We start from the raw sequence: 19,526 nt of genomic DNA, 5'->3' as shown, positions 1-19,526 counted from the left end.
TTTCAGCCCCACTAATTATCTGTTGAGTGTGAGTCTCTGAGAGGATGCTGGGAACGAGGCATTGATGTGTGAGGGGTGTGGAGCCCCGTCCTTGCCATAAGTGAGGGACGCAGGTCCTGCTCCGTGCCTCGACCCCTTACATCCCGGAGGGGTTGGTGTCAGGGTGTGGCTGGGTTCGAATCTTTGGCTTTTGTGTTTGGAAGCCTGGCCTCCCACGTCACTCCAGGACCTGCAGGGTGCAGTAACCTCTCCAGAGAGGGGAGGGTACGGGGTTCCTCAGGGAGAAGGGGTTCACACCTGTGCCTGTGACCTTCCCCAGGCTTCCTCCTGTCCAAGGCCTCCAGAGGGAGAAACTGTATTAGATCTGCCAGGAATTCACTGTGTAACCCAGGTAACCCAGGCTGGCTTTGACTCACACGGTGATTCTATCTCACCTCCTCAGTATGCAGGCGAGACTTTACTAGGGCTTGGAAGGCCAAGATGGCTGGCTTGTTTTACCAGGCAGGACAAATACAGACTTATTAAAGAAAAGTGAAGGGGGCGGGGGAAGACTCTTTAAAGTGAGAGGTTCAAAGGGGGGGGGAATACCTTTTTTTAAGTTTTAAATTTTTTATTTTATGTGTGAGAGGATGCTTGCCTGCGTGTCTGCTTGTAGATAGCAGGTACTCAAAGTACTCCCAGTGGCCACTAGAGGGCATCAGGTCTCCCGCCTTGTGAGCCCCCGTGGAGGTGCTGGGAACCACGGGAGGAGCCGCCACTGCTCTTAGTTAAAAAAATAAAATCAAAATTGTTTATCACATTTGTCGGGTGGAGGATGGGGAGGGAGCATTGCACGTGCCTTGGCCCATGTCTGGTGCTCAGAGGGCCACACTGCGGAGTCAGTTTTCTCCTGCTTATGTAGAGAATGGGCATTGATTTAGGCTTGCAAATTGAGAACCTTTCTTATTAAGCCATATGGTCAGGCCCCCTCCTCCCCTCCCACAGTTGTCTTTTTTTTTTTTTTTTTTTTTTTCCGAGACAGGGTTTCTCTGTGTAGCCCTGGCTGTCCTGGAACTCACTTTGTAGGCCAGGCTGGCCTCAAACTCAGAAATCCACCTGCTTCTGCCTCCTGAGTGCTGGGATTAAAGGCATGAGCCACCACACCCAGCTCACAGTTGTCTTTTTAAAAGTATATTTTATTTTTAGTTAGTGTGTCTGTGGCTATATACACAAATCCTGGAAACCCGCTGAGGCCAGAGTCCTTTGGAACTAGAATTACAGGCAGGTTTGAGCTGCCCATACAGGTGCTGGGAACTAATGTCAGGTCCTGTCCTAGAGCAGCATGGCCCACGCTCTTAACTGCTGAGCCATCTCTCCAGCCCTTGCTTTGTTTTCTGAGACAGTGTCTCGTGTAGCAGATGACCGTGCCCTGATTCTTGATTCCCAGGTCCTGGGGTTGTAGGCATGTTCCACCACGCCTGGCTTGAACCCCAGAGCTTTGTGTGTGCTAGGCAAGCACTGTTATCAGGTGAGCCATGGTCCCAGCCTTGTGTCTTGTTCTTTTGAAAAGTTTTGTTGTCCCTGGAATAGTGGCTTGTATCTTATATGCCTCATAATGCCTAATAAACATATTCTGTTGCTGTGATAAAGCACCATGACCAAGGCAACTTATAAAAGAAACATTTAACTGGACTCAAGGTTTCAGAGGGTGAGAGTCCGTGGTAGCCGAGTGAAGGCATGGTGGCAGGAACAGCTGAGCACTCACATCCTAAATGGCAGGCGGGACAGAGTACACCCCTTCCCAGTTCTACCAACTGGTGACCAAGTATTCAAAGACAGGCTTATGGGGGTCATTCTCAAGCCATCTGTAAAGGACTAACATCGTTATTTCATGTTTGAAAGGTACTGCACCCCGCGATACAGTGAATTTGAAGAACTTGAGCGTAAATACTGGAAAAACCTCACATTCAATCCTCCCATCTATGGAGCAGACGTGAATGGTACTCTCTATGAACAGGTGAGACCACTGAGAATCCTGCAGTGTGTGCCAAGCACACAGTAGGCACTTAAAAAGCTGGTTGGTGAATGGGCAGATGAACAACAGATGTTCTCCTGCCGATGCACTGTTCTGACTTCCTTGTTGGCAGTTGTGCATGTGACTGGAGTTTGTATCTTCCACGGTGCACATGAGCCGGGTGCTGTGGTGTCCTTTTCAAGGCTGCGCCCATAGTGTGTAGGTGGTAGATGATCAGTTCCTGAGAGGGTGGCATAGATCACAGAAAGTGAGGCATTGCTAGGGGGAGAGGGAACGGGCGGTCTCTGCAGGAAGCAGCTCTCTGACTAATCAAATGGAAGGGTGGGGGCTTAAGAGAAGCATAGTCAGATTTCACGGCTCTCCAGTGAGCCGCTGTGACAGGAGCCATTTTAACCACTTTTACTGACTTGGGATCTTGTGCTTTTTTGAGCTAAGAAATTGCTTTACTATCGTGGTAGAAGGGGGAATATTTGGGTCTGTCTTTGGTTGACTAAAGAAACATATAAGGCTGTCCAGGGTTTATCTCTCAGATTGGCTTTAATAGTGGCATCAGTTATTGAAAGGGAAGAGTTTAAAAGTGAATTCTGAGTTTGTCGATGTCAGTTCGGGGGTAGGAAGTTACTCGTGGATGGATGGGTGGCAGGGTGGTGAAGGAAAAGGTCAGAGGGCAAGAAGTAGGTCCCAAGGTCCACATGGAAGGGTGCACAGGTAGGCAGAGAGTGGAGAAGCCTTAGAGGGTGACAGAAGGTGTCGGCTGTGAGATGGAGGCAGAAAAGCAGGGCGCCGCGCACACTTCAGAACCTGCTTCCAGAGAGCCCCTAGATGGCTACTGGAACTCAGGGAATGGACATGGTGTGGTCAGTTGTCTCCTTCTACCACATGGGTTCTGAGCATTGAACTCAGGCTTGATGGCCCGTGCATTTCTTTACCCACTACACCATTTTGCTAGCCCTTTCTTAAATATTTTTAAAGTTTACTTCATATTCTTTCAACTTTTTTATTTTCTAATTTTACCTGCATACCTTCCATCTCTCTGTCTGTCCGCCTGTCATCCTTCATCCTTTCTTTTTTTGAGACAGGGTCTCATAGTGTAGACCTGGCTGCCCAGAACTTATTGTATAGACCAGACTGGTATTGAATGCATAGCGATCCACCTGCCTCTGACTCCTGGATGCAGGGGCTGAAGACGTGTGCTTCCGTGCCAGGCCACTTCCTTGTTTTGGATGCTGTGGCTTTGACAGGTCACACTGTAGTCCACAGTGACAACTGACCTGAGGCCGCCGTGTTTACTTACATACGTGTCCTGGGTTGCTGTTTCCTGGCAGCACGTTGATGAGTGGAATATCGGCCGGCTGAAGACCATCCTGGACCTGGTGGAGAAGGAGAGCGGGATCACCATTGAGGGGGTGAACACCCCCTACCTTTACTTCGGCATGTGGAAGACGTCCTTCGCCTGGCACACGGAAGACATGGATCTATACAGCATCAACTATCTGCACTTCGGAGAGCCAAAGTCTTGGTAAAGTCAGCCTGCACTTAGCAGCGGGCGTCCATTGGCACAGGGCTTCTGGCCTTTCTTTTTTTTTTTTTTTTTTTTTAAAAGATTTATTTATTTATTTATTTTATGTAAGTACACTGTAGCTGTCTTCAGACACTCCAGAAGAGGGAGTCAGATCTTGTTATGGATGGTTGTGAGCCACCATGTGGCTGCTGGGATTTGAACTCTGGACCTTCGGAAGAGCAGTTGGCTGCTCTTACCCACTGAGCCATCTTACCAGCCCGCTTCTGGCCTTTCTTACATGTGGGAATTGCAGGGTCTGGGCACTGGGTTTGAGGAGGAACCCACAATCTGCCTTGAGTCCAGAATGCCTTTGAGGAGCAAGTTTTATTTTTGTTGTTCTTTGTTGTGTGAGACAGGATCTTGACCCTGTAGTCCAGGTTGGCCTTAAACTGCTTCTCAATTTCCCAGATTCTGGAAATAGTAGGTACATGCCGCCACACATGGCTGAGTAGAGGGGCTCAGAGACTAGAGTGCTCTACACTACGTACGGAACTTCGCTTCCTGTGACAGTGGAGTCACTCAGAGTCATGGGACTGTTCCAGGGGGCTCTGCTGCCGGCGGATTCCCTCTTCTCAGGAGGCCTGCCATTTCCTTTCCTTTTCTTTTTCTTTTTTCTTTTGCTTTTTGAGACAGATTTGTGTGTATGGCTATTTTGGAACTCACTGTACTGTAGACCAGTAAAGTGTCTGGGCTGAGATCTGTGAAGGACAGAGCTGGGCGGATGGCGGCAGGCATGGCGGGATGGGAGGGAAACACCTCCCCGGGTCTGAACTGCATGTGCAGGGCTCTTGGATTGTCAGGCACATGTCCTTCGGTCCTGCGAAGTCCGCCGGTGTGTGCAGAAGGAGACAGTCCTGGGTCAGTGCTGCCTGTCTGGTGCCAGGGCCACAGCCGTGTCCCATTGTGCTGAGTTGAAATAGCCTCCAGTATAAGCCGTGAAGGTTAAAATGAGGTAGCTGAATTTAAAGCTTGGCAGTTTTGTAGACGGTTTAAATAGTCCCTGGTGTCTCCATTTCCTTTGTTTTTCCACAAAGAGCAGCAGACACCACAGTGCATGGAGGAGTAATTAAATCTACTGGGTAATCAGTGTAGCTTGTACGGGAGAAAAATGGGCTCATCAGTGTCAAGGTGTCCAGTGCTTGGTCGCCGTGTTTTGCACTCCTCCAGCCTCTGCTAGGCCTCTCCCGTCCTTCCGGAGCAGGGTGAAAACCTTCACAGCGGTGTGATGCCCCTCCCACATCGGGAAACAGTGTTCTTACAGGAGCCCCTTAGTAAGGAGAGAGACTCTGTTTGTAGGTTCTCGCTCGGTCACCGTCGTGCAGAGTGAGCGAGCATGAAAGGAATACATTCCTGCTGCTGTGTAGGCTCTCCACTCCTCTGTCTTAAAGTCTGCTATTTCCATAGATTGCTCTTCAGTGTCCTTCCCTCTATATAGCTCAGGCTGCCCTTGAATTCTTTATCCTCCTTTCTCAGCCTTCCTAGGTTTGCTTTGCTCCAGATGTTCTTAGGGAATACATTTTTCAGCCCAGTGTGGTGGAACACACCTTTAAGCCCAGCACCAGGGAGGCAGAGGCTGGCAGCTCTCTGAATTCCAGGCTAACCTGGTCTACATATTGAGTTCCAGGCAAGATGGTGCTGTATAGTGAGACCTGGGGCCCCAAAGTAGTTTCACCTTGCATGTAGTGGGTGTACATACTCATGAGCTATCGTACCATATGTCAGTACATGTGTGTGATGTGTAACAATCAGGTTGGGGTATTTGGTGCAGCCCTCATGTCAGACGTTTGTCGAGTCTTTGAGCCGGGAACCCTCAGGATCTTTTTCCTTCAGGGTGTTTGTGAGGGAGAGCAGGTCTCTCGATCCTTTCCTCGTCCTCTGCTGGTGTCTGACATTCTCACGTGATTGCAGGTACTCTGTTCCACCTGAGCATGGGAAACGCCTGGAGCGTCTTGCCAAAGGTACTGTATCCCCTCCAGGTTCAGGGTCAGCCATCTCCTCGTCTAACTCCTTGCTCTGAGATGTTCATTCTCCGTGGTTAGATGACCTGTGACCCTTCACAGGCTGCAGATCTGGTGGGATGTGTGAGCTCAGCTGCCAGATCCCATCCCTTAGTGGAACAGGCCCTGCCTGAGCCTTCCCTATTCCGTCTGTGAATGGGCTTACTCCTTTCCCTGCTCTCTCTGCCTACATCCCTGCAGCCCTCCCTCAACTAGGAAGAGACTTGGTCAGATTCTTCTCCCAAGTGTCAAGTGTGAAAGCCAGATTGAGTGACTCTCTGTGTGTGTGTGTGTGTGTGTGTGTGTGTGTGTGTGCGTGTTTAGGCAACTTTAAGTGAACTTTGGTAGGTTTGTGCCTCTAGAGAGTCTTTCCTCTTTCAAGAGATGCTGGGTAGATCAAACTATAGATGTGCTACCTTCAAAAGGCTGGGGGTACAGGCGCGGTGTTCAGGGCCTGGAGAAGATAATACTTAGTTCTCAGGTTTTTAAGAGCAGGAACAGCTTGAGTATCAGAGTCTGGGAGAGCTGGAGGCTCACCCAGGTCCCAGACTTCTTGTGACTGGACCATCGTCAGCACCACCTTTTTTTTTTCTGCCCAGGCTAGGTTGCTCATGTCTTTAATCTCAGAAGAGTCAGGCTGATCTTTTAGTGTTTTTTTGTTTTTGTTTGTTTGTTTTTTGAGGATTTCTCTGTGTAGACCAGGCTGGCCTTGAACTCAGAAATCTCCCTGCCTCTGCCTCCCAATTGCTGGGATTAAAGGCGTGGGCCACCATTGCCCAGCCAGTTTTTTTTAAAGATTTGTTTATTTTATGCATATGAATGCACTGTAGCTGTCTTCAGCCACAGCAGAAGGCATCAGTTCCCATTACAGATGGTTGTGAGCCACCATGTGGTTGCTGGGATTTGAACTCGGGACCTCTGGAAGAGAAGTCAGTGCTCTTAACCACTGAGCCATCTCTCCAGTCTTGGTCTTCATAGTTCCAGGCAAACCCTGGGTGCATAGTGACAATTCCCATCCCCCCCCCAAAGTTTATTTTTAATTATAATTTTATTTATTTATTTATAATTTTTAATTTACATGCTTGAGTGTCTGTCGATGTTTGTGAGTACCATTTGAGGAGGCCAGAAAGAGGATGTTGGATTCCTTGGAACTGGAATTATAGGTGGTTGTGAGCTGCCCACCGTGGGTGCTGGGAACCAAACCTAGGTCCTCTGTAAGAGCAGTAAGCGAAACGCTCTTAACTGTCGAGCCATCTTCCTGGCCCCGTTAGCATCGCTTTGGTGACCGTCCTTCAGTAATCACCCCTGAGATCTGCAGGTGGGAAGTAACCCCAGCATCAGCGCACTTGGGCAGAGCCTCCCTCACTAACTCAGACCTGCCATCCTTTCAAACAGGCTTTTTCCCAGGAAGTGCTCAAAGCTGTGAGGCTTTTCTCCGCCACAAGATGACCCTGATCTCCCCATTAATGCTGAAGAAGTATGGCATTCCCTTTGACAAGGTGAGCTGGCTGCGGTCCCCACAGAAGGCCTTGGGCTTACGCAGAAGTACCCCTTGTGGTCTTGGTTTGGCAGAGTTTTGCGGTCTGTTGTTCTTGTCTCTAGGGTGGCGTTTGATAACAGCAGGTGGCTAATGTGTTTTCCTGGTGCTGAGAGGATTGGCTAATTAGTCTCTTAGCATACATGATCTGTTAAGCGACAGTTCAAGACCTGGCAGTCTCCACTTACCCCTGGTTGACCATCTAAGTGGTAGCAAAGAAACATGCAGGAGCCCAGGTCTCTGCTAGGCCCCTGCCAGGCGTGGCAGTTGTGTCATATCTGCTCTTCTTCAGGTGACCCAAGAAGCTGGCGAGTTTATGATCACTTTTCCGTATGGTTACCATGCTGGCTTCAACCATGGCTTCAACTGTGCAGAGTCAACCAATTTTGCTACCCGTCGGTGGATTGAGTATGGCAAGCAGGCTGTGCTGGTAAGTTCTCCCAGAACACCATGGGCAGACGTGTCTGGTTAAGGACATTCTGGTCAGAACATTTTTTTTAACTGTTGGGACATGATGTCCTGGCCAGTGTGAGACATGACCAACTTGCCGTGGGGCTTCACAAAGGTATCTTGTGTACATATCAAGAGCATACATTAGGTACAACATTTAGGTGAAAACATGACTAAGCCTCCCAAGGTCCTCTAGGGCGACCCATTTAAGGAACACTTCCAAGGAGGCTGCTATTTGCAGCCACTGCAGACCAGGACCTGGTTAACTTAATTAGCTGAAGACAGAAAAGTCCTCACTGTGTGCACGCGTGTATTTGAGTTGCTGACGGGACTGAGGATTGACCCTAGGCATTTTGAATGTTAGACAACGTTTAACATTGAGCAGTGGCCTCAGCCGTTTTTTTAATAAAAACAGGATCTCAGTACACCAGACTGCCCTTCAACTCACAGGCGATCGATCTGCCTGCCTCTGCCTCTGCCTGACCACGGTGGTCCAAGTCCTGCACCACCACTCCCAGTCTCAACTCCCCTTACAAGGTTTTATTTGGAGCCGGGGTCTTGCTCTGTAGACTAGGCTCTCCTTGAGCTTGTGATGGTCTGTCCTGGACCTCTCGGGTTGCTGGGGTACTGTTACTTAGCTCGGCATCTCCCATGCAGGAGTCTTAGGGCAAGCAGCGGGGCCTAGACTGTTGATCTAAAGGAGTAAACTTGCCTGTTTGGTCCCAGCGTGGGCAGGTAGCAGCTCGCCGTTGGGGAAGCGTTTGCAGATTTTGTCTCGTCCTGTTCTCCTTAGACCCATGTGGTTGGGTTGGTTGAGCCTCGTGCTGTGCACTCTGCCTTTGGATTTTCCTGTTTGCTGGGATTTGAAGGTTCTCCAGGACAGTGAACCCTGAGTCTGGGAACTTCAGCATCAGCTAAAATTGGTCTTTTTTTTTTTTTTTTTTTTTTTTTTTTTTTTTTTTTTGGTTTTTTCGAGACAGGGTTTCTCTGTGTAGCCCTGGCTGTCCTGGAACTCACTTTGTAGACCAGGCTGGCCTCGAACTCAGAAATCGCCTGCCTTTGCCTCCCAAGTGCTGGGATTAAAGGCGTGTGCCACCACCGCCTGGCTAAAATTGGTCTATTAAATGTGGCCCATATCATACAAAATGATGCATTCCATCCTGTCACATCATCTTTTTTTTCCCTCCCTCCCTCCCTCCCTCCCTCCCTCCCTCCCTCCCTCCCTTCCTCCCTTCCATCCTTCCTTCCTTCCTCTCTTTCTCCCTCTCTCTCCCCCTCCCTCTCTCTCTCCCTCTCTTTCTCTCCCATTCTCTCTCCCCCTCTCTCCCTCTCTCTTTCTGTCCCTCTCCCTCCCTCCCCCCCTTCTTTCTTTTTTATATATTTGAAACAGTCTCACTATGTAGCTCTGGCTGTGCTTGGAACCTATTATGTAGACCAGGCTGGCCTCAGACTCACCAGAGATCCACCTGCCTCTGCCTCCCGAGCGCTGGGATTAAAGGCACGCACTGTCTCATGTCATTTTTATATATGTTAAAATGTACTAGGTTTTACCCCCGCCCCAAAATAATCCTCTCTTGTGCCCTGCCCCAACAATGTGATTTTAAACCTTCTAATGCTTGAATCACACTTAGAGGATGGAGGTGGGACACGGGTGTGTGTGTGTGTGTGTGTGTGTGTGTGTGACCAGGTGTCCTCACTGTCGCTCTCCTCTGGCAGTGCTCCTGCAGAAAAGATATGGTGAAGATCTCCATGGACGTGTTCGTGAGGAGGTTCCAGCCGGAACGCTACAAACTTTGGAAAGCTGGGAAGGACAGCATGGTTATTGACCACACTCTGCCCACACCGGAAGCAGCCGAGTTCCTGAAGGACAGCGGCGGACTAACCCCGAGAGCAGGGAGTGAGGAGTGCCCAGAGGAGGACGTGGAAGCAGCGGATCAGGGAGAGGAGGGGGATGTGAAGAGAAGGTACAGGGTGGGCTGTGGGCTTAGCTCTGGGGAAGGAAGGGGTGGAGGCACCACAGTTTCAGTTTGAGTGTTTGCGTTGTTTGCACTGCGCACAGCAGGCTTCAGAAACAGCCCTGGAAGCCACAGCGCTGATGACCCGGTAGCTTCCTGTGGTTCTTGGTGAGGGTAGGGAGCCTGTGCTGTTGTACGCAGAGTCAGTTTCCCCCAGCACCACATAAATAATTTTTGAAAGAAATATGGTGGTAGGAGCTAGACTTATCCATTCTGGGGGAATAAGGAATTATATCTGGCTTCATTGGGGCGTGAACCAGAGGATCTGTGCACATTGGGGAAAGACTGGGGCGGCTGTATGATTCACCTCAGTGCTCATGTCCAGGGTGGGCAGCAGGGCAGCACTGTTCAGATGATGGAATGAATGACTGGGATGTGTTGAGGCAGCCTGGCCGTTTGCTTTGGGTTGTGCATGGCGTGCAGGGCAGCATTCTGGTGAACGGTGAGTCGGTGACCATACGTGCTCTTAGGTTTGTTGTCTCCTTGCAGCCTGGCCAAGCATCGGATCGGGACAAAGAGACACAGAGTCTGTCTGGAAATACCCCAGGAGGTCAGTCAGAGCGAGCTCTTCCCCAAGGAAGAGCTAAGTTCTGGACAGTATGAGATGACAGAGTGCCCGGCCACCCTCGCCCCAGTGAGGCCCACCCACAGCTCCGTGCGGCAAGTTGAGGACAGTCTTCCCTTCCCAGGTGAGCTGACAGACTGGTTGGTCCACAGCCCTGACTGACAACTGTCTGTCGGAGGCTCAGTGCTGTACTGAGTTGCAAGGTGACCTGTCTGTGGGCAGCCCTGTATTGGAGTGTGAGAAGCACTTTGCTTGGGGACATGTAGGGCAGCCAGACACAGAGGAAACGGCTTGTTCCACTGCTTGGTGGGGACTCGGGGACACCAGTGACCAAAGGCTTCTGTGAAGGATTCAGTCCTAGAAGGTGGGTGGGTTGCAGCAGGGGCGTCTGAACGAGGAAGACCAGAAAGAGCCTGAGATGGGAAGTACCATCTCCTGGAGCCCTCGGGGATTCCCTCTGAATCTGATGTTGGGTTGAGAAGGATGGATGCAGTCTGTGGCCAGGCTGGACGAGAGGGGCAAGGCTTGCCTCAGGCTCCTGATGTTGGGATGATAGGCTTGTGCCGCTGCTGGCCTTAGTTTGTTTGTTTTAAGTCACTGTCTCGCTCTGTAGCCCTGACTGGCCTTCAACTGGCTCTCCTCTGCCTCTCCAGTTCTGGGATCACAGGCAAGCACTACCTTGTCCAGTGTTGGAGGAGCACAGTGTGAGATCAGGGCCGGCCCGGCCGTTGTGGTGTTTGTTCTCTGGGAGGCTGGAGGACCTGGGTTGGAGGAGACGTGTCTTGGGAGCAGCCACTCAGATAAGCACCAAGTCTGGATTTACTAGGTTCAGGCTTATTTTGGACTTGAAGAAATCTGTTTACTATGCCAACTGTATGTCTGATGGTTAGATAGCACTGTGGCCACGCGCTTTGGGGCTTGGCTAGCTCTTAGCAGATTTCTTTTAACTTTGGCCGCTGAGCTTCAGCTGCATGAGGGAATGACAGCATCTACTTGCTCATAACCCTGTCATAGGTGAATTATGACACCTTATGCCCGGGACTTGCGTTTAAGACTCCTGAAAATGAATGGTAGATTTCTTACATAGCAAGGAGAGGGAGAAATTGGGGGCCCTAGAAGGTGCACAGTTGGTTCCAACCACGTGGTGGCCTTGTCGGTGAGAGCTAGTTATAGGAAGCCAGTTCTCACCTAGAACCTGTGCGTGTTGTAGTTTACCAACCTTCCTTCATCAAGTTTTCCTGCCTGAATCTATCTGATCAGCACCTATGTTTCAGATTACTCTGACCCCACTGAAGTCAAATTTGAAGAGCTGAAGAATGTCAAACTAGAAGAGGAAGATGAGGAGGATGAGCCCGAAGCAGCCGCACTGGACCTTTCTGTGAATCCTGCGTCTGTAGGAGGACGCCTCGTCTTCTCGGGTTCCAAAAAGAAATCATCTTCCAGCCTGGGCTCCACTTCATCTCAGGATTCAGTTTCTTCAGATTCTGAAACCGCCGAGTCTGTCTCTTGCCAGGGCCAAGAGAAAACGGGAGTTCTCACCGTGCACAGCTATGCCAGAGGGGACGGCAAGGCTGCCACAGGAGAGCCGAGTGTGAAGAAGAAGCGCAGTGCTCCCCGCAGCATCAGCGAGCAGGAGCTGGCAGAGGTACAGGCCCTGCAAAGCATCCGGTGAAGGAGGGGGCCTGTGAGGGTGAAGGTGCTGTGGGCTGTGGGAGGGCAGGAGACCCCCCCCCCCCCCACTGCTGCATCTGTTGTGTCGGAATGCCAGGCCATATTTCCCGTCTTCCCAGTTTGCTCTTCACTGGCTCTTAACCTTTGCTCTGTGTGTCTTTCAATGCAGAGGCTCACACCTCAGCAGCAGCTCAGGGACTGTGCCGTGTAAAACGCAAGCTTGGCTGGCTGGATGCTCTGCTATGGTGGGAGCTCTTCCTCTGACTCGTTGCCTAGAGACTGGAAGGTTTGAGTGGCAGTTGTTGCAGCCCAGATGTTTTGAGATTTGAGATGAGGTGGCAGTCTTAGTCACTGTCCTATTGCTGTGACAAGACAGGGTGACCAAGGCAACTCTTACAAATACTTACAAGAGATAATTACAATATTTACAAGAGATACTTAGAAACACTTGTAAGTATTTAATTGAGGGCTGGCTTACAGTTTGAGAGGCTTAGTCCTTCACCATCATGGCGGGAAGCATGGCAGACATGCGCTGGAGAAGTAGTTGCTTCGTCCATCCTGATCTGCAGGCAGAAAGGGAGATAGCTAGGCTTGGCATGGGCTTTTAAAACTACGAAGTGACACATTTCTACCAACAAGGCCACACCCCCTCATCCTTAGAAGTGTTGGCTCTCCCTGGTAACCAAGTGTTCCAACATCTGAGCCATGGGACCATTTTAGTCAAACCCCAATATTCAAGGGGCATTTGCTTCGTAGGAGTCCTCGCTGCTCTGTGGAGTCCTCGCTGCTCTGTGGAGTCCTAGCTTGTCATTGATATACCAGTGTGAATTCCCAAAACTGTGCACAGCTGTGCCTGTTCAGGCTTCCCCCTTGTGCCCACTGTCACCAGAAGCCAGTTCACTTTGTATATCATGGTTCCCGGCAGGTCTGCCGTGCCGAGAAGGACATGAATGGGCCGCAGCTGATTCACCTCTCCCACATAACCTTACTCCCTGGCTTCCCAGATTCCAGTCAGGGCCAAGTGGGCAAGCTAGACATGATGCTACCTACACACCTGTAATCCCAGCACTTGGGAGGACGAGGTCGGACTAGGAGTCCATCCTTGGCTACATAATAGTTTGAGGCCAACCCAGGGCTACAGTAGACCCAGTATTAAGAAAATTGTAAAAAGGGGCTGGTGAGATTGGTCAGTAGGGATAGGTGCCTGCCAACAGGCCTAATGACCTGATTTCCGTTTCTGAACCTACATGGTAGGAGGGGGGATCCAGCCCCTGAAGTTGTTTCTGATCTCCACTCCACATGCACGCTTCGGTGGCAGCAACTGAGGGCGCAGACCCCAAGTGTCTACATTCCTTTGCCTAGACTTTGGATGTTGGTTGTTTGAGACAAGATCTCGCTGTGTACCTTTGGCTGGCCTTGAACTCACAGAGACCTACGTGGCTTTCTTTTTCCCTTCATATTAAGTAACTTGTTTGGTTGGTTATATTTGAAAACCAGGAATGCTTCGTGAGTTCGCTGCACCCTTGCAGAAGGGCCCTGTGGACCTTCCTTCCCTATGCGGCCTGGTAGACGTGTTGCTGGCTTGCCTCTCTTCCTCACTCGTCCTCACCGGTTTGCTCAGTGCTTGCTGCCTCTCACCCCATCTCAGCTTCCTTTACCCCCTTATGTTTTTTTTAAAAAAAATACTTACTTTGAATTATGTGTATGTGTGTGCTCTGTGTGTGTGTTTGTTTGTACACCTTCAGCTGTGAACTCGCATCTCTAGCACCTTGGGGTGTTTTGTTTTGTTTTCTTTCTTTTCTTTTCTTTTCTTTTCTTTTTCTTTTTTTTTTTTTTTTTTTTTTTTGGCTAGGATCTTGCTATGTAATTTTTTTTTTTTCAGGATTTGAGGGGAGAGGGTTGTTTGTGTATGTATGCATGTGATATGTGGGTACTTGCATACATGACACTTGGGGGTCAGAGGACAACTTTCAGGAGTCAGTTCTCTACTTCCACCGTGTTAGGGTGGGGCCTCTTGCTGCTGCTGCTGCTGTAGTACAGTATGCTCCTGGCTACGCGGCCTGAGAACTTTTGGTTAGTCCTGCCTCCTGTCTTGCCTTAGTCCTGGATCGCCAGCACATCTAGCTTTTCCTATGGGTTACTGGGACAGAACTCAAGTTAGCAGGTTTGTGTGGCAAGTGCTTTTACCTGATTGGTCATCTGACTGGCTCTGGACCTTGCTATTTGATACAGCCCAGGCTGACCTTGAACTTTTCTGCTCCCTAATTCTGGCTCCTGCCTCATACACAGCACCTCATCTATTTGGAACTCAATCAAATCTTGTTATTAAGGTTCTCAGAAAGTTGCCTCAGTTGACCTGGAACTCACTATGTAGCCTTGATCTAAAAATCCTCCAGCCCTGGCCCAAGTGCTGGGACTACAGCTCTCACTGTATATTGGGAATCAGCTCTCCTCTTCCATTGTGTGGATCCCATGGATCAAACTCACAGGTCGTCGGTCTTGTGGGTGGGTAGTGCCCCTCCACGTTGAGCCATTCATGGCTCTCCCTCCTCTTGTCTTTAGTACCCAGATCATTCTCTCCACTTCCTCTGAGTGTCAGGACTCAGTTTCTGTAGACTTCCTCTGTGCACCTTGGAGTGGTGGCACGCTAATGAACTGATAACCCCATGCTTCCTCTGGATGCCATGGTCGCTCTCTATGACCCTTAGTGCAGGGCCTTCGGCTTGGAGACCATCTTACCCCTTGCAGCTGCTACCTCGTTCTTTCTCACAAGCCCTCGGGTGCCAGCCTGCCCTGCTGTGGCACGGCGGTTTACCCCGTGTGTCTTGTGCTTGCAGAATCCTGACTTCCTGCTTCGAGTTGCAATCACAGTCCAAAAACTAGCTAGCAAACAGCAAAGATGTAATGGATCCTAAATATTTTATGAACATTGTTCAGTCCATTACTATAAATTAATGTTACTGGAGTTTTTTGGTGTGATTTTTATTTTATATTTGGAGAGCTTCCAGTAAGTCAATAAATACCAGTCGTCTCCTTTTCTTCCTATATTTGATATCAGTTAAGTGATGGATTAAAAAAATGGGCATATGGGGACTAGGTGTCATCTTTTTATCAGTAAATACTATGGAACAAAGTGACTTTTCTTTAACCTGTCGGTAAATAGTCCTACTCCTCTTTTGCTTTCAAATAGATGGATGACCTAGGGACAGGCTGTCCTGGGTGTCCACGGGCTCTGGGAAGGGACAAAGCCTTGCCCAAGCTCTCGCATAGAAAGGCTGCAGACTAGTGTGTACTCTGCCGCAGGCAGATTGCAGCTCGCTGCTGCACACTGAGCATCCATGGCGTGGACAGAAGCCAGGACGCCTTCGCCATGGTAACCCGCAGGGTAGGGAGGCTTCTCTTCAGATGCCTCTCCGTCCTGCTGCAAAGCCCGGTGCGCTCGGCCTCCTTTCCATTTCTTTGTGAATTCTCATTCTCGGTAATTCTTCTCTGTCCTTCGTCAGTGTGTGCTGGCAGCTTTGAGCTACTTAAGTTCTCCAAAGAGGTCTTGTCCGATTGGCCTGCTTGCTGTCCTGTGGAGTCGTTAGGGCCTGTGTTCTGTATGCCAGAACTGCCTTCCAGGACCTCCTTGAGAGCTCTAAGTACAGACAGATAGGAGCATCAGTCCCAGCACTGGGTGGTGATGGGTAATGAAGCTCCCACTGAAAGAGCTGAAAGTTCCCCATTGATGTGGAAAAGGAGACTTTTGGCTCAATCTTGAAGTTTGGAGGAATGTACCGGGTAGATAGAAGGTGATTGGAATGGGAGTCTGGGAAGAGGAGAGTGTTCTCTTCTTCAGAGTTCTGGTAGCCCACACTGAGGTCAGAGCATGATACGTGTGCTCTGCAGGCTGTGCTTGGAGACTCTGACCTGTACAGAGATGGAACGTGAGTGCCGTGGGGAGTGTGGGTGCCTGTCATGCAGATCTGACCTCAGGCTCTTGTGCGCAATTCTCCATTCGGCTTTTACTACTTTAAACCCAGATGCCTCACAACTTCCTTATCCTTTGGGTCTCACTGTGTGTCACTGGCTATTGTGGAATTCACTTTGTGAGCAAGGCTGTCCTTGAACAAACAATGCATAAACACATAGCCTCCTCCACTCAGCGTCCCTGCTCAGCAGCACTGGGCAGATCCTCCCAGCTTGGCCCATGAGCTTTCCATACTTGTGGAGCGAGTGACTGAAGGGCAGGCTTGTTTTAGTGAGAAGCCAGCATGGAGGCGTAACAGCTTTGCCTGTCCCCACAGATCTGACAGCACCAACTGTGTGTTTGGAAAGACGAGGGTTTCTGAGAGGACTGTGTGTCTCAGGTACTCACACCCTGCCCCTGGCATCCTCTAGCTGTAACCGGGCCACTTGCTTTCAGTGTGTATGCTACTTGTCCACACCCAAGCTCTGTCCAGAGCCACCTGGTAGGCTAGCTTTAGTGACGGTGCCCTGCGGAAGTACCAGGGCAGTGGGGTTCCCATGGCTCAGGAGGCCACGGAGATACATCTGCTGCAGACCTGCTTGTTCAGGCAAGGCTGGGAACAGATGCTTCTGTGCAAGACAAGCCTCACTGGCAGCGTTGACTATAACTCTGTAGGCCACATGTTAGAGAGGAAACAGAAATTTCTGGAACCTGGGGCGCTGCGCTATTGAAGGCAGGGGCCTGGAACATTCTGCACAAGATTCCTGGCCTTCTTTAGTGCTGTTGCTGTATTTGCCTTAGGGACTCTATCGGTCCTGCCCAGATCGTACAGCATGGTCCCCCTGTTTTACAGCCGCCTGCTTCTCAGTCTTAGGTCTCCATTGTCATATGAACATAACACGTTGTTCACAGGGTTAGGTCATGGGCATTCTGTCTGCCACATGTCTTGCTGTCTCCATTTTACTGACTTCTTTCTCTCTGGCTGTAGACCATGCTTCGGTGGCCTATCCTGGAGGCCGCTCTGTCCTCAGACTAATCTAACTTCTCTTGAGGTGTGGTTCCTTCCTGTTCCTGCTGTCTTCTGGGATAAGTAGACATTAGGTCTAGATATTCGGGTTGCCATGTGTTCTGGGCACCTCTCTGCTTCATGAGCAGCTTTGTGGGACTCCATACTACTTTTTGGAGTCCTGGGGAGCCTTCCCAGCTGTGTGGAGCTCCTCACTTGTATCCGCTGAGGGGCCTTTTTATGTACATTGGTCACTTGATGATGCAGAGGGTTAAGCCTGGCCTGGACATGCACAGCATGGGTAGTGCCCCTTAACTACACCATGGTGCCCCATTGTACATTAGAGAAACACTGCTTTGGGTATACCATGTGGGCAGGGTCTCTTTGGAAGTCTGGTTGTATGTCACAGGCAGTGCCTACCAAAGATCCTTACTCTGTCTCGTTCTGGTACGGTCCATGGATTGATCTTTCACTCAGGAGATCTAGATCCTGTCCTGTCAGTCTGTTGCTTCACACCTCCTCCGTTCCTGAGGGGCCTTTGCACATCGAAGGTATTGAGTCAACATTTGTTGACTGGGTGGTCTCATGGACCTATTGGTACACTTGTATTCGCAGGAACAGGCTCTCTGCCTGAATGTGGCCGATACAGAACTATTTTCTCTTGAGATGCCAAGCGCCGTCCTGAAGCTCCGAGATGCTCTGTATTCCATGGGTCCAGGAGACCTCTAAAGTGGCCTGTAGTGCCTCCACTTTTCCGTAGACCCGAGGCATAAGTGTCGAAAAGTGGCTAGCTTCTAGGCCTCATTTCCTCCCTTAATGGTTTTGCCAAGTCTGTGTCTTGTAATGTCAGTATAACCAATTTTTAAGCATGCTGATTAAAAAGAAACTCTGGAGTATTAATCAGTCCTGTACGTCTTAAACCTAATTATGTTTGCTCAGGCATGATGCAAATGCAGTGTTAAACAACTTTCCCATGTCACCTGGGCCAGAGGGCAGACACCCTGTGTTGGCTGACATTCTTTCTTGGAGGAAAGGAAGCTCAGATCACCAAGGGTGCTAGCAGTGGCCACAAGAGCCCAGTCTCCACAGGGTGGAAGGTGGAGTTGGAGCTGGGCTGCTATCCTTGCAATGGCTTAGGTGCCACCTCCCTTTGTCTGTCGTCTAAGTTCTCAGTATAGAGGGCCCAGCGGCCCAGCACTGAACAGATGCTGACCTCCAAAGGACAGGGCCGCTTGGACTCCTCTGATGTCCTGATGTGTTTCATGGCAGGGACCTTAAAGTGGGAGAGTCCCTGCCTTGTTTAGGTGGCTTCTGAGAAGTCCAAGAAGCAAGACATACACAGATTTTTGCCCTAAGTTCTAAAGTGTGCCAGTATAGACTAGTGTGCATGGCACTATGGCTTCTGCTTTTCTGAGACATGTTTTTTAGATTTGTCTAAATTTTTATTTGTGCGTGAGTACGTGGCACCAGTATATGTCTGTGCACTCATGTGTACAGTGCCTGAGAACTACAGAAGAGGGCGTTGAACTTCCTGGAAATGGGGCTTAAGATGGTTGTGAGCTGCCGGGTGGGTGTCAGGAAGAGCAGCTTAACCACTGAGCCATCCATCTCTCCAGCCCCCAAATTGACCTTTTGTTCATTTCTACATTATTTGTTCCCTGGGCCCCTCTTCTCCCCTCAGCTCTCCTGCCTTCCCTCCCTTCCTCCTGTTTCTGAGACTTTGTATCCCACACGTGGCCCTTCAAGCCTTTGTCCTCTAAGCTCAGCCTCCCGAGAGAGGGGAGGCTCTCGGGTGTTTGCCCTGCGGTGTCATCACCTGCTGATCGGCCCTGCTTTGCTCAGGTTGCAGATGAGTACATGCTTTCCCTGGAGGAGAATAAGAAGACCAAGGGTCGCCGCCAGCCCTTGAGCAAGCTCCCACGCCACCACCCACTCGTGCTGCAGGAGTGCGGCAGCGATGACGGTAAGTCGTCTCCTCTCTTCACTAGACGGAAAGCGGGTCCCCACAGCGAGCCTTGCCCTCACCGGGCGTCAGAGGTCAGGGGTGGGCGTGGGCCCAGGGCCCAGGACAGTTCAGAGCTGGTGGGCTGTGTGATTGTACGCAGCCTCTTTCTTTTCTCTTCCTAGGAGGTACAAGGTTGGTTTTTCAGGATAGTAAGTTGCGTCAGTGATACCAAGCTCTGTGCATGCACAGCTGGCTAAGATATGTGCCTGCCCTCAAGGTGCCCACCGAGGAGTGGGGTTGCCAGCTAAAGGGATGTAAAGAAAGGAGCCCTATCCAAGCTGAGGGGACAGCAGGAATGAGACGGGGAATGGGGGTGCAGGCAGGGGAGCTGCCGGGCAGTGCTGCCTAGCTCAAGCTGGAGGACACCGCTGCCGCCTGAACTGAGCTGAGGGGCAAGGCAGGCGTGGGGCTGGCCGTCCACAGCTCCTCTCACGAGCCTACTGAGGCTGTCCTCACACGCAATAGGGAACCGTGGAGGTGTGTTTGAAGAAGGGGAGCACCACAGTGGGGTTGGCATTGGAAGGACTGCTCCCAGACACCACTGGGCCCGGATGCTGGTGGGGTGGGAGAAGCGGAAGTAGTGAAGACGGCGCCAGCCGGATTGGGCAGCAGTCTGCAGAGCTGGAAGGGTAGACCACAGGGAAGAAGATGAGTTGATGGCCTCATCTTTGTGTCCTAAGGCTTTTGGCTTCAGAAACCCAAGGTTACTGTGGATAGAGAAAATTGATGTGGGAAGACATCGATGTGGAGGAGTAT

At 50.5% G+C, this 19,526-nt stretch overlaps 1 protein-coding gene and 1 pseudogene across 5 annotated transcripts in view; one reads left to right on the top strand and one right to left on the bottom strand.

The window, feature by feature from the left end:
* Kdm4a (lysine (K)-specific demethylase 4A) overlaps nucleotides 1-19,526 on the top strand; it is a 43,134-nt gene that overhangs the window by 8,173 nt on the left and 15,435 nt on the right. For all 5 annotated transcript variants that reach the window (XR_003954917.1, XR_003954916.1, XM_006503010.2 and 2 more), the window contains exons 4-12: nucleotides 1,882-1,996; nucleotides 3,340-3,533; nucleotides 5,484-5,533; nucleotides 6,968-7,071; nucleotides 7,402-7,539; nucleotides 9,276-9,523; nucleotides 10,064-10,263; nucleotides 11,414-11,784; nucleotides 18,608-18,728. Coding sequence is in view for 3 of the 5 variants with exons in the window: in XM_006503010.2 (XP_006503073.1) it covers nucleotides 1,882-1,996; nucleotides 3,340-3,533; nucleotides 5,484-5,533; nucleotides 6,968-7,071; nucleotides 7,402-7,539; nucleotides 9,276-9,523; nucleotides 10,064-10,263; nucleotides 11,414-11,784; nucleotides 18,608-18,728 (1,541 nt within the window). In the remaining 2 variants the exon portion in view is untranslated. The remainder of the gene's footprint in view (nucleotides 1-1,881; nucleotides 1,997-3,339; nucleotides 3,534-5,483; nucleotides 5,534-6,967; nucleotides 7,072-7,401; nucleotides 7,540-9,275; nucleotides 9,524-10,063; nucleotides 10,264-11,413; nucleotides 11,785-18,607; nucleotides 18,729-19,526) is intronic.
* Nucleotides 7,733-7,840, bottom strand: Gm23382 (annotated as a pseudogene).

Source organism: Mus musculus, chromosome 4, assembly GCF_000001635.26.
Source record: "Mus musculus strain C57BL/6J chromosome 4, GRCm38.p6 C57BL/6J".
NCBI classification, from domain to species: domain Eukaryota; kingdom Metazoa; phylum Chordata; class Mammalia; order Rodentia; family Muridae; genus Mus; species Mus musculus.
The sequence above is the reverse complement of the archived record's forward strand: the minus strand, read 5'-3'. Positions and strand labels throughout refer to the sequence as shown.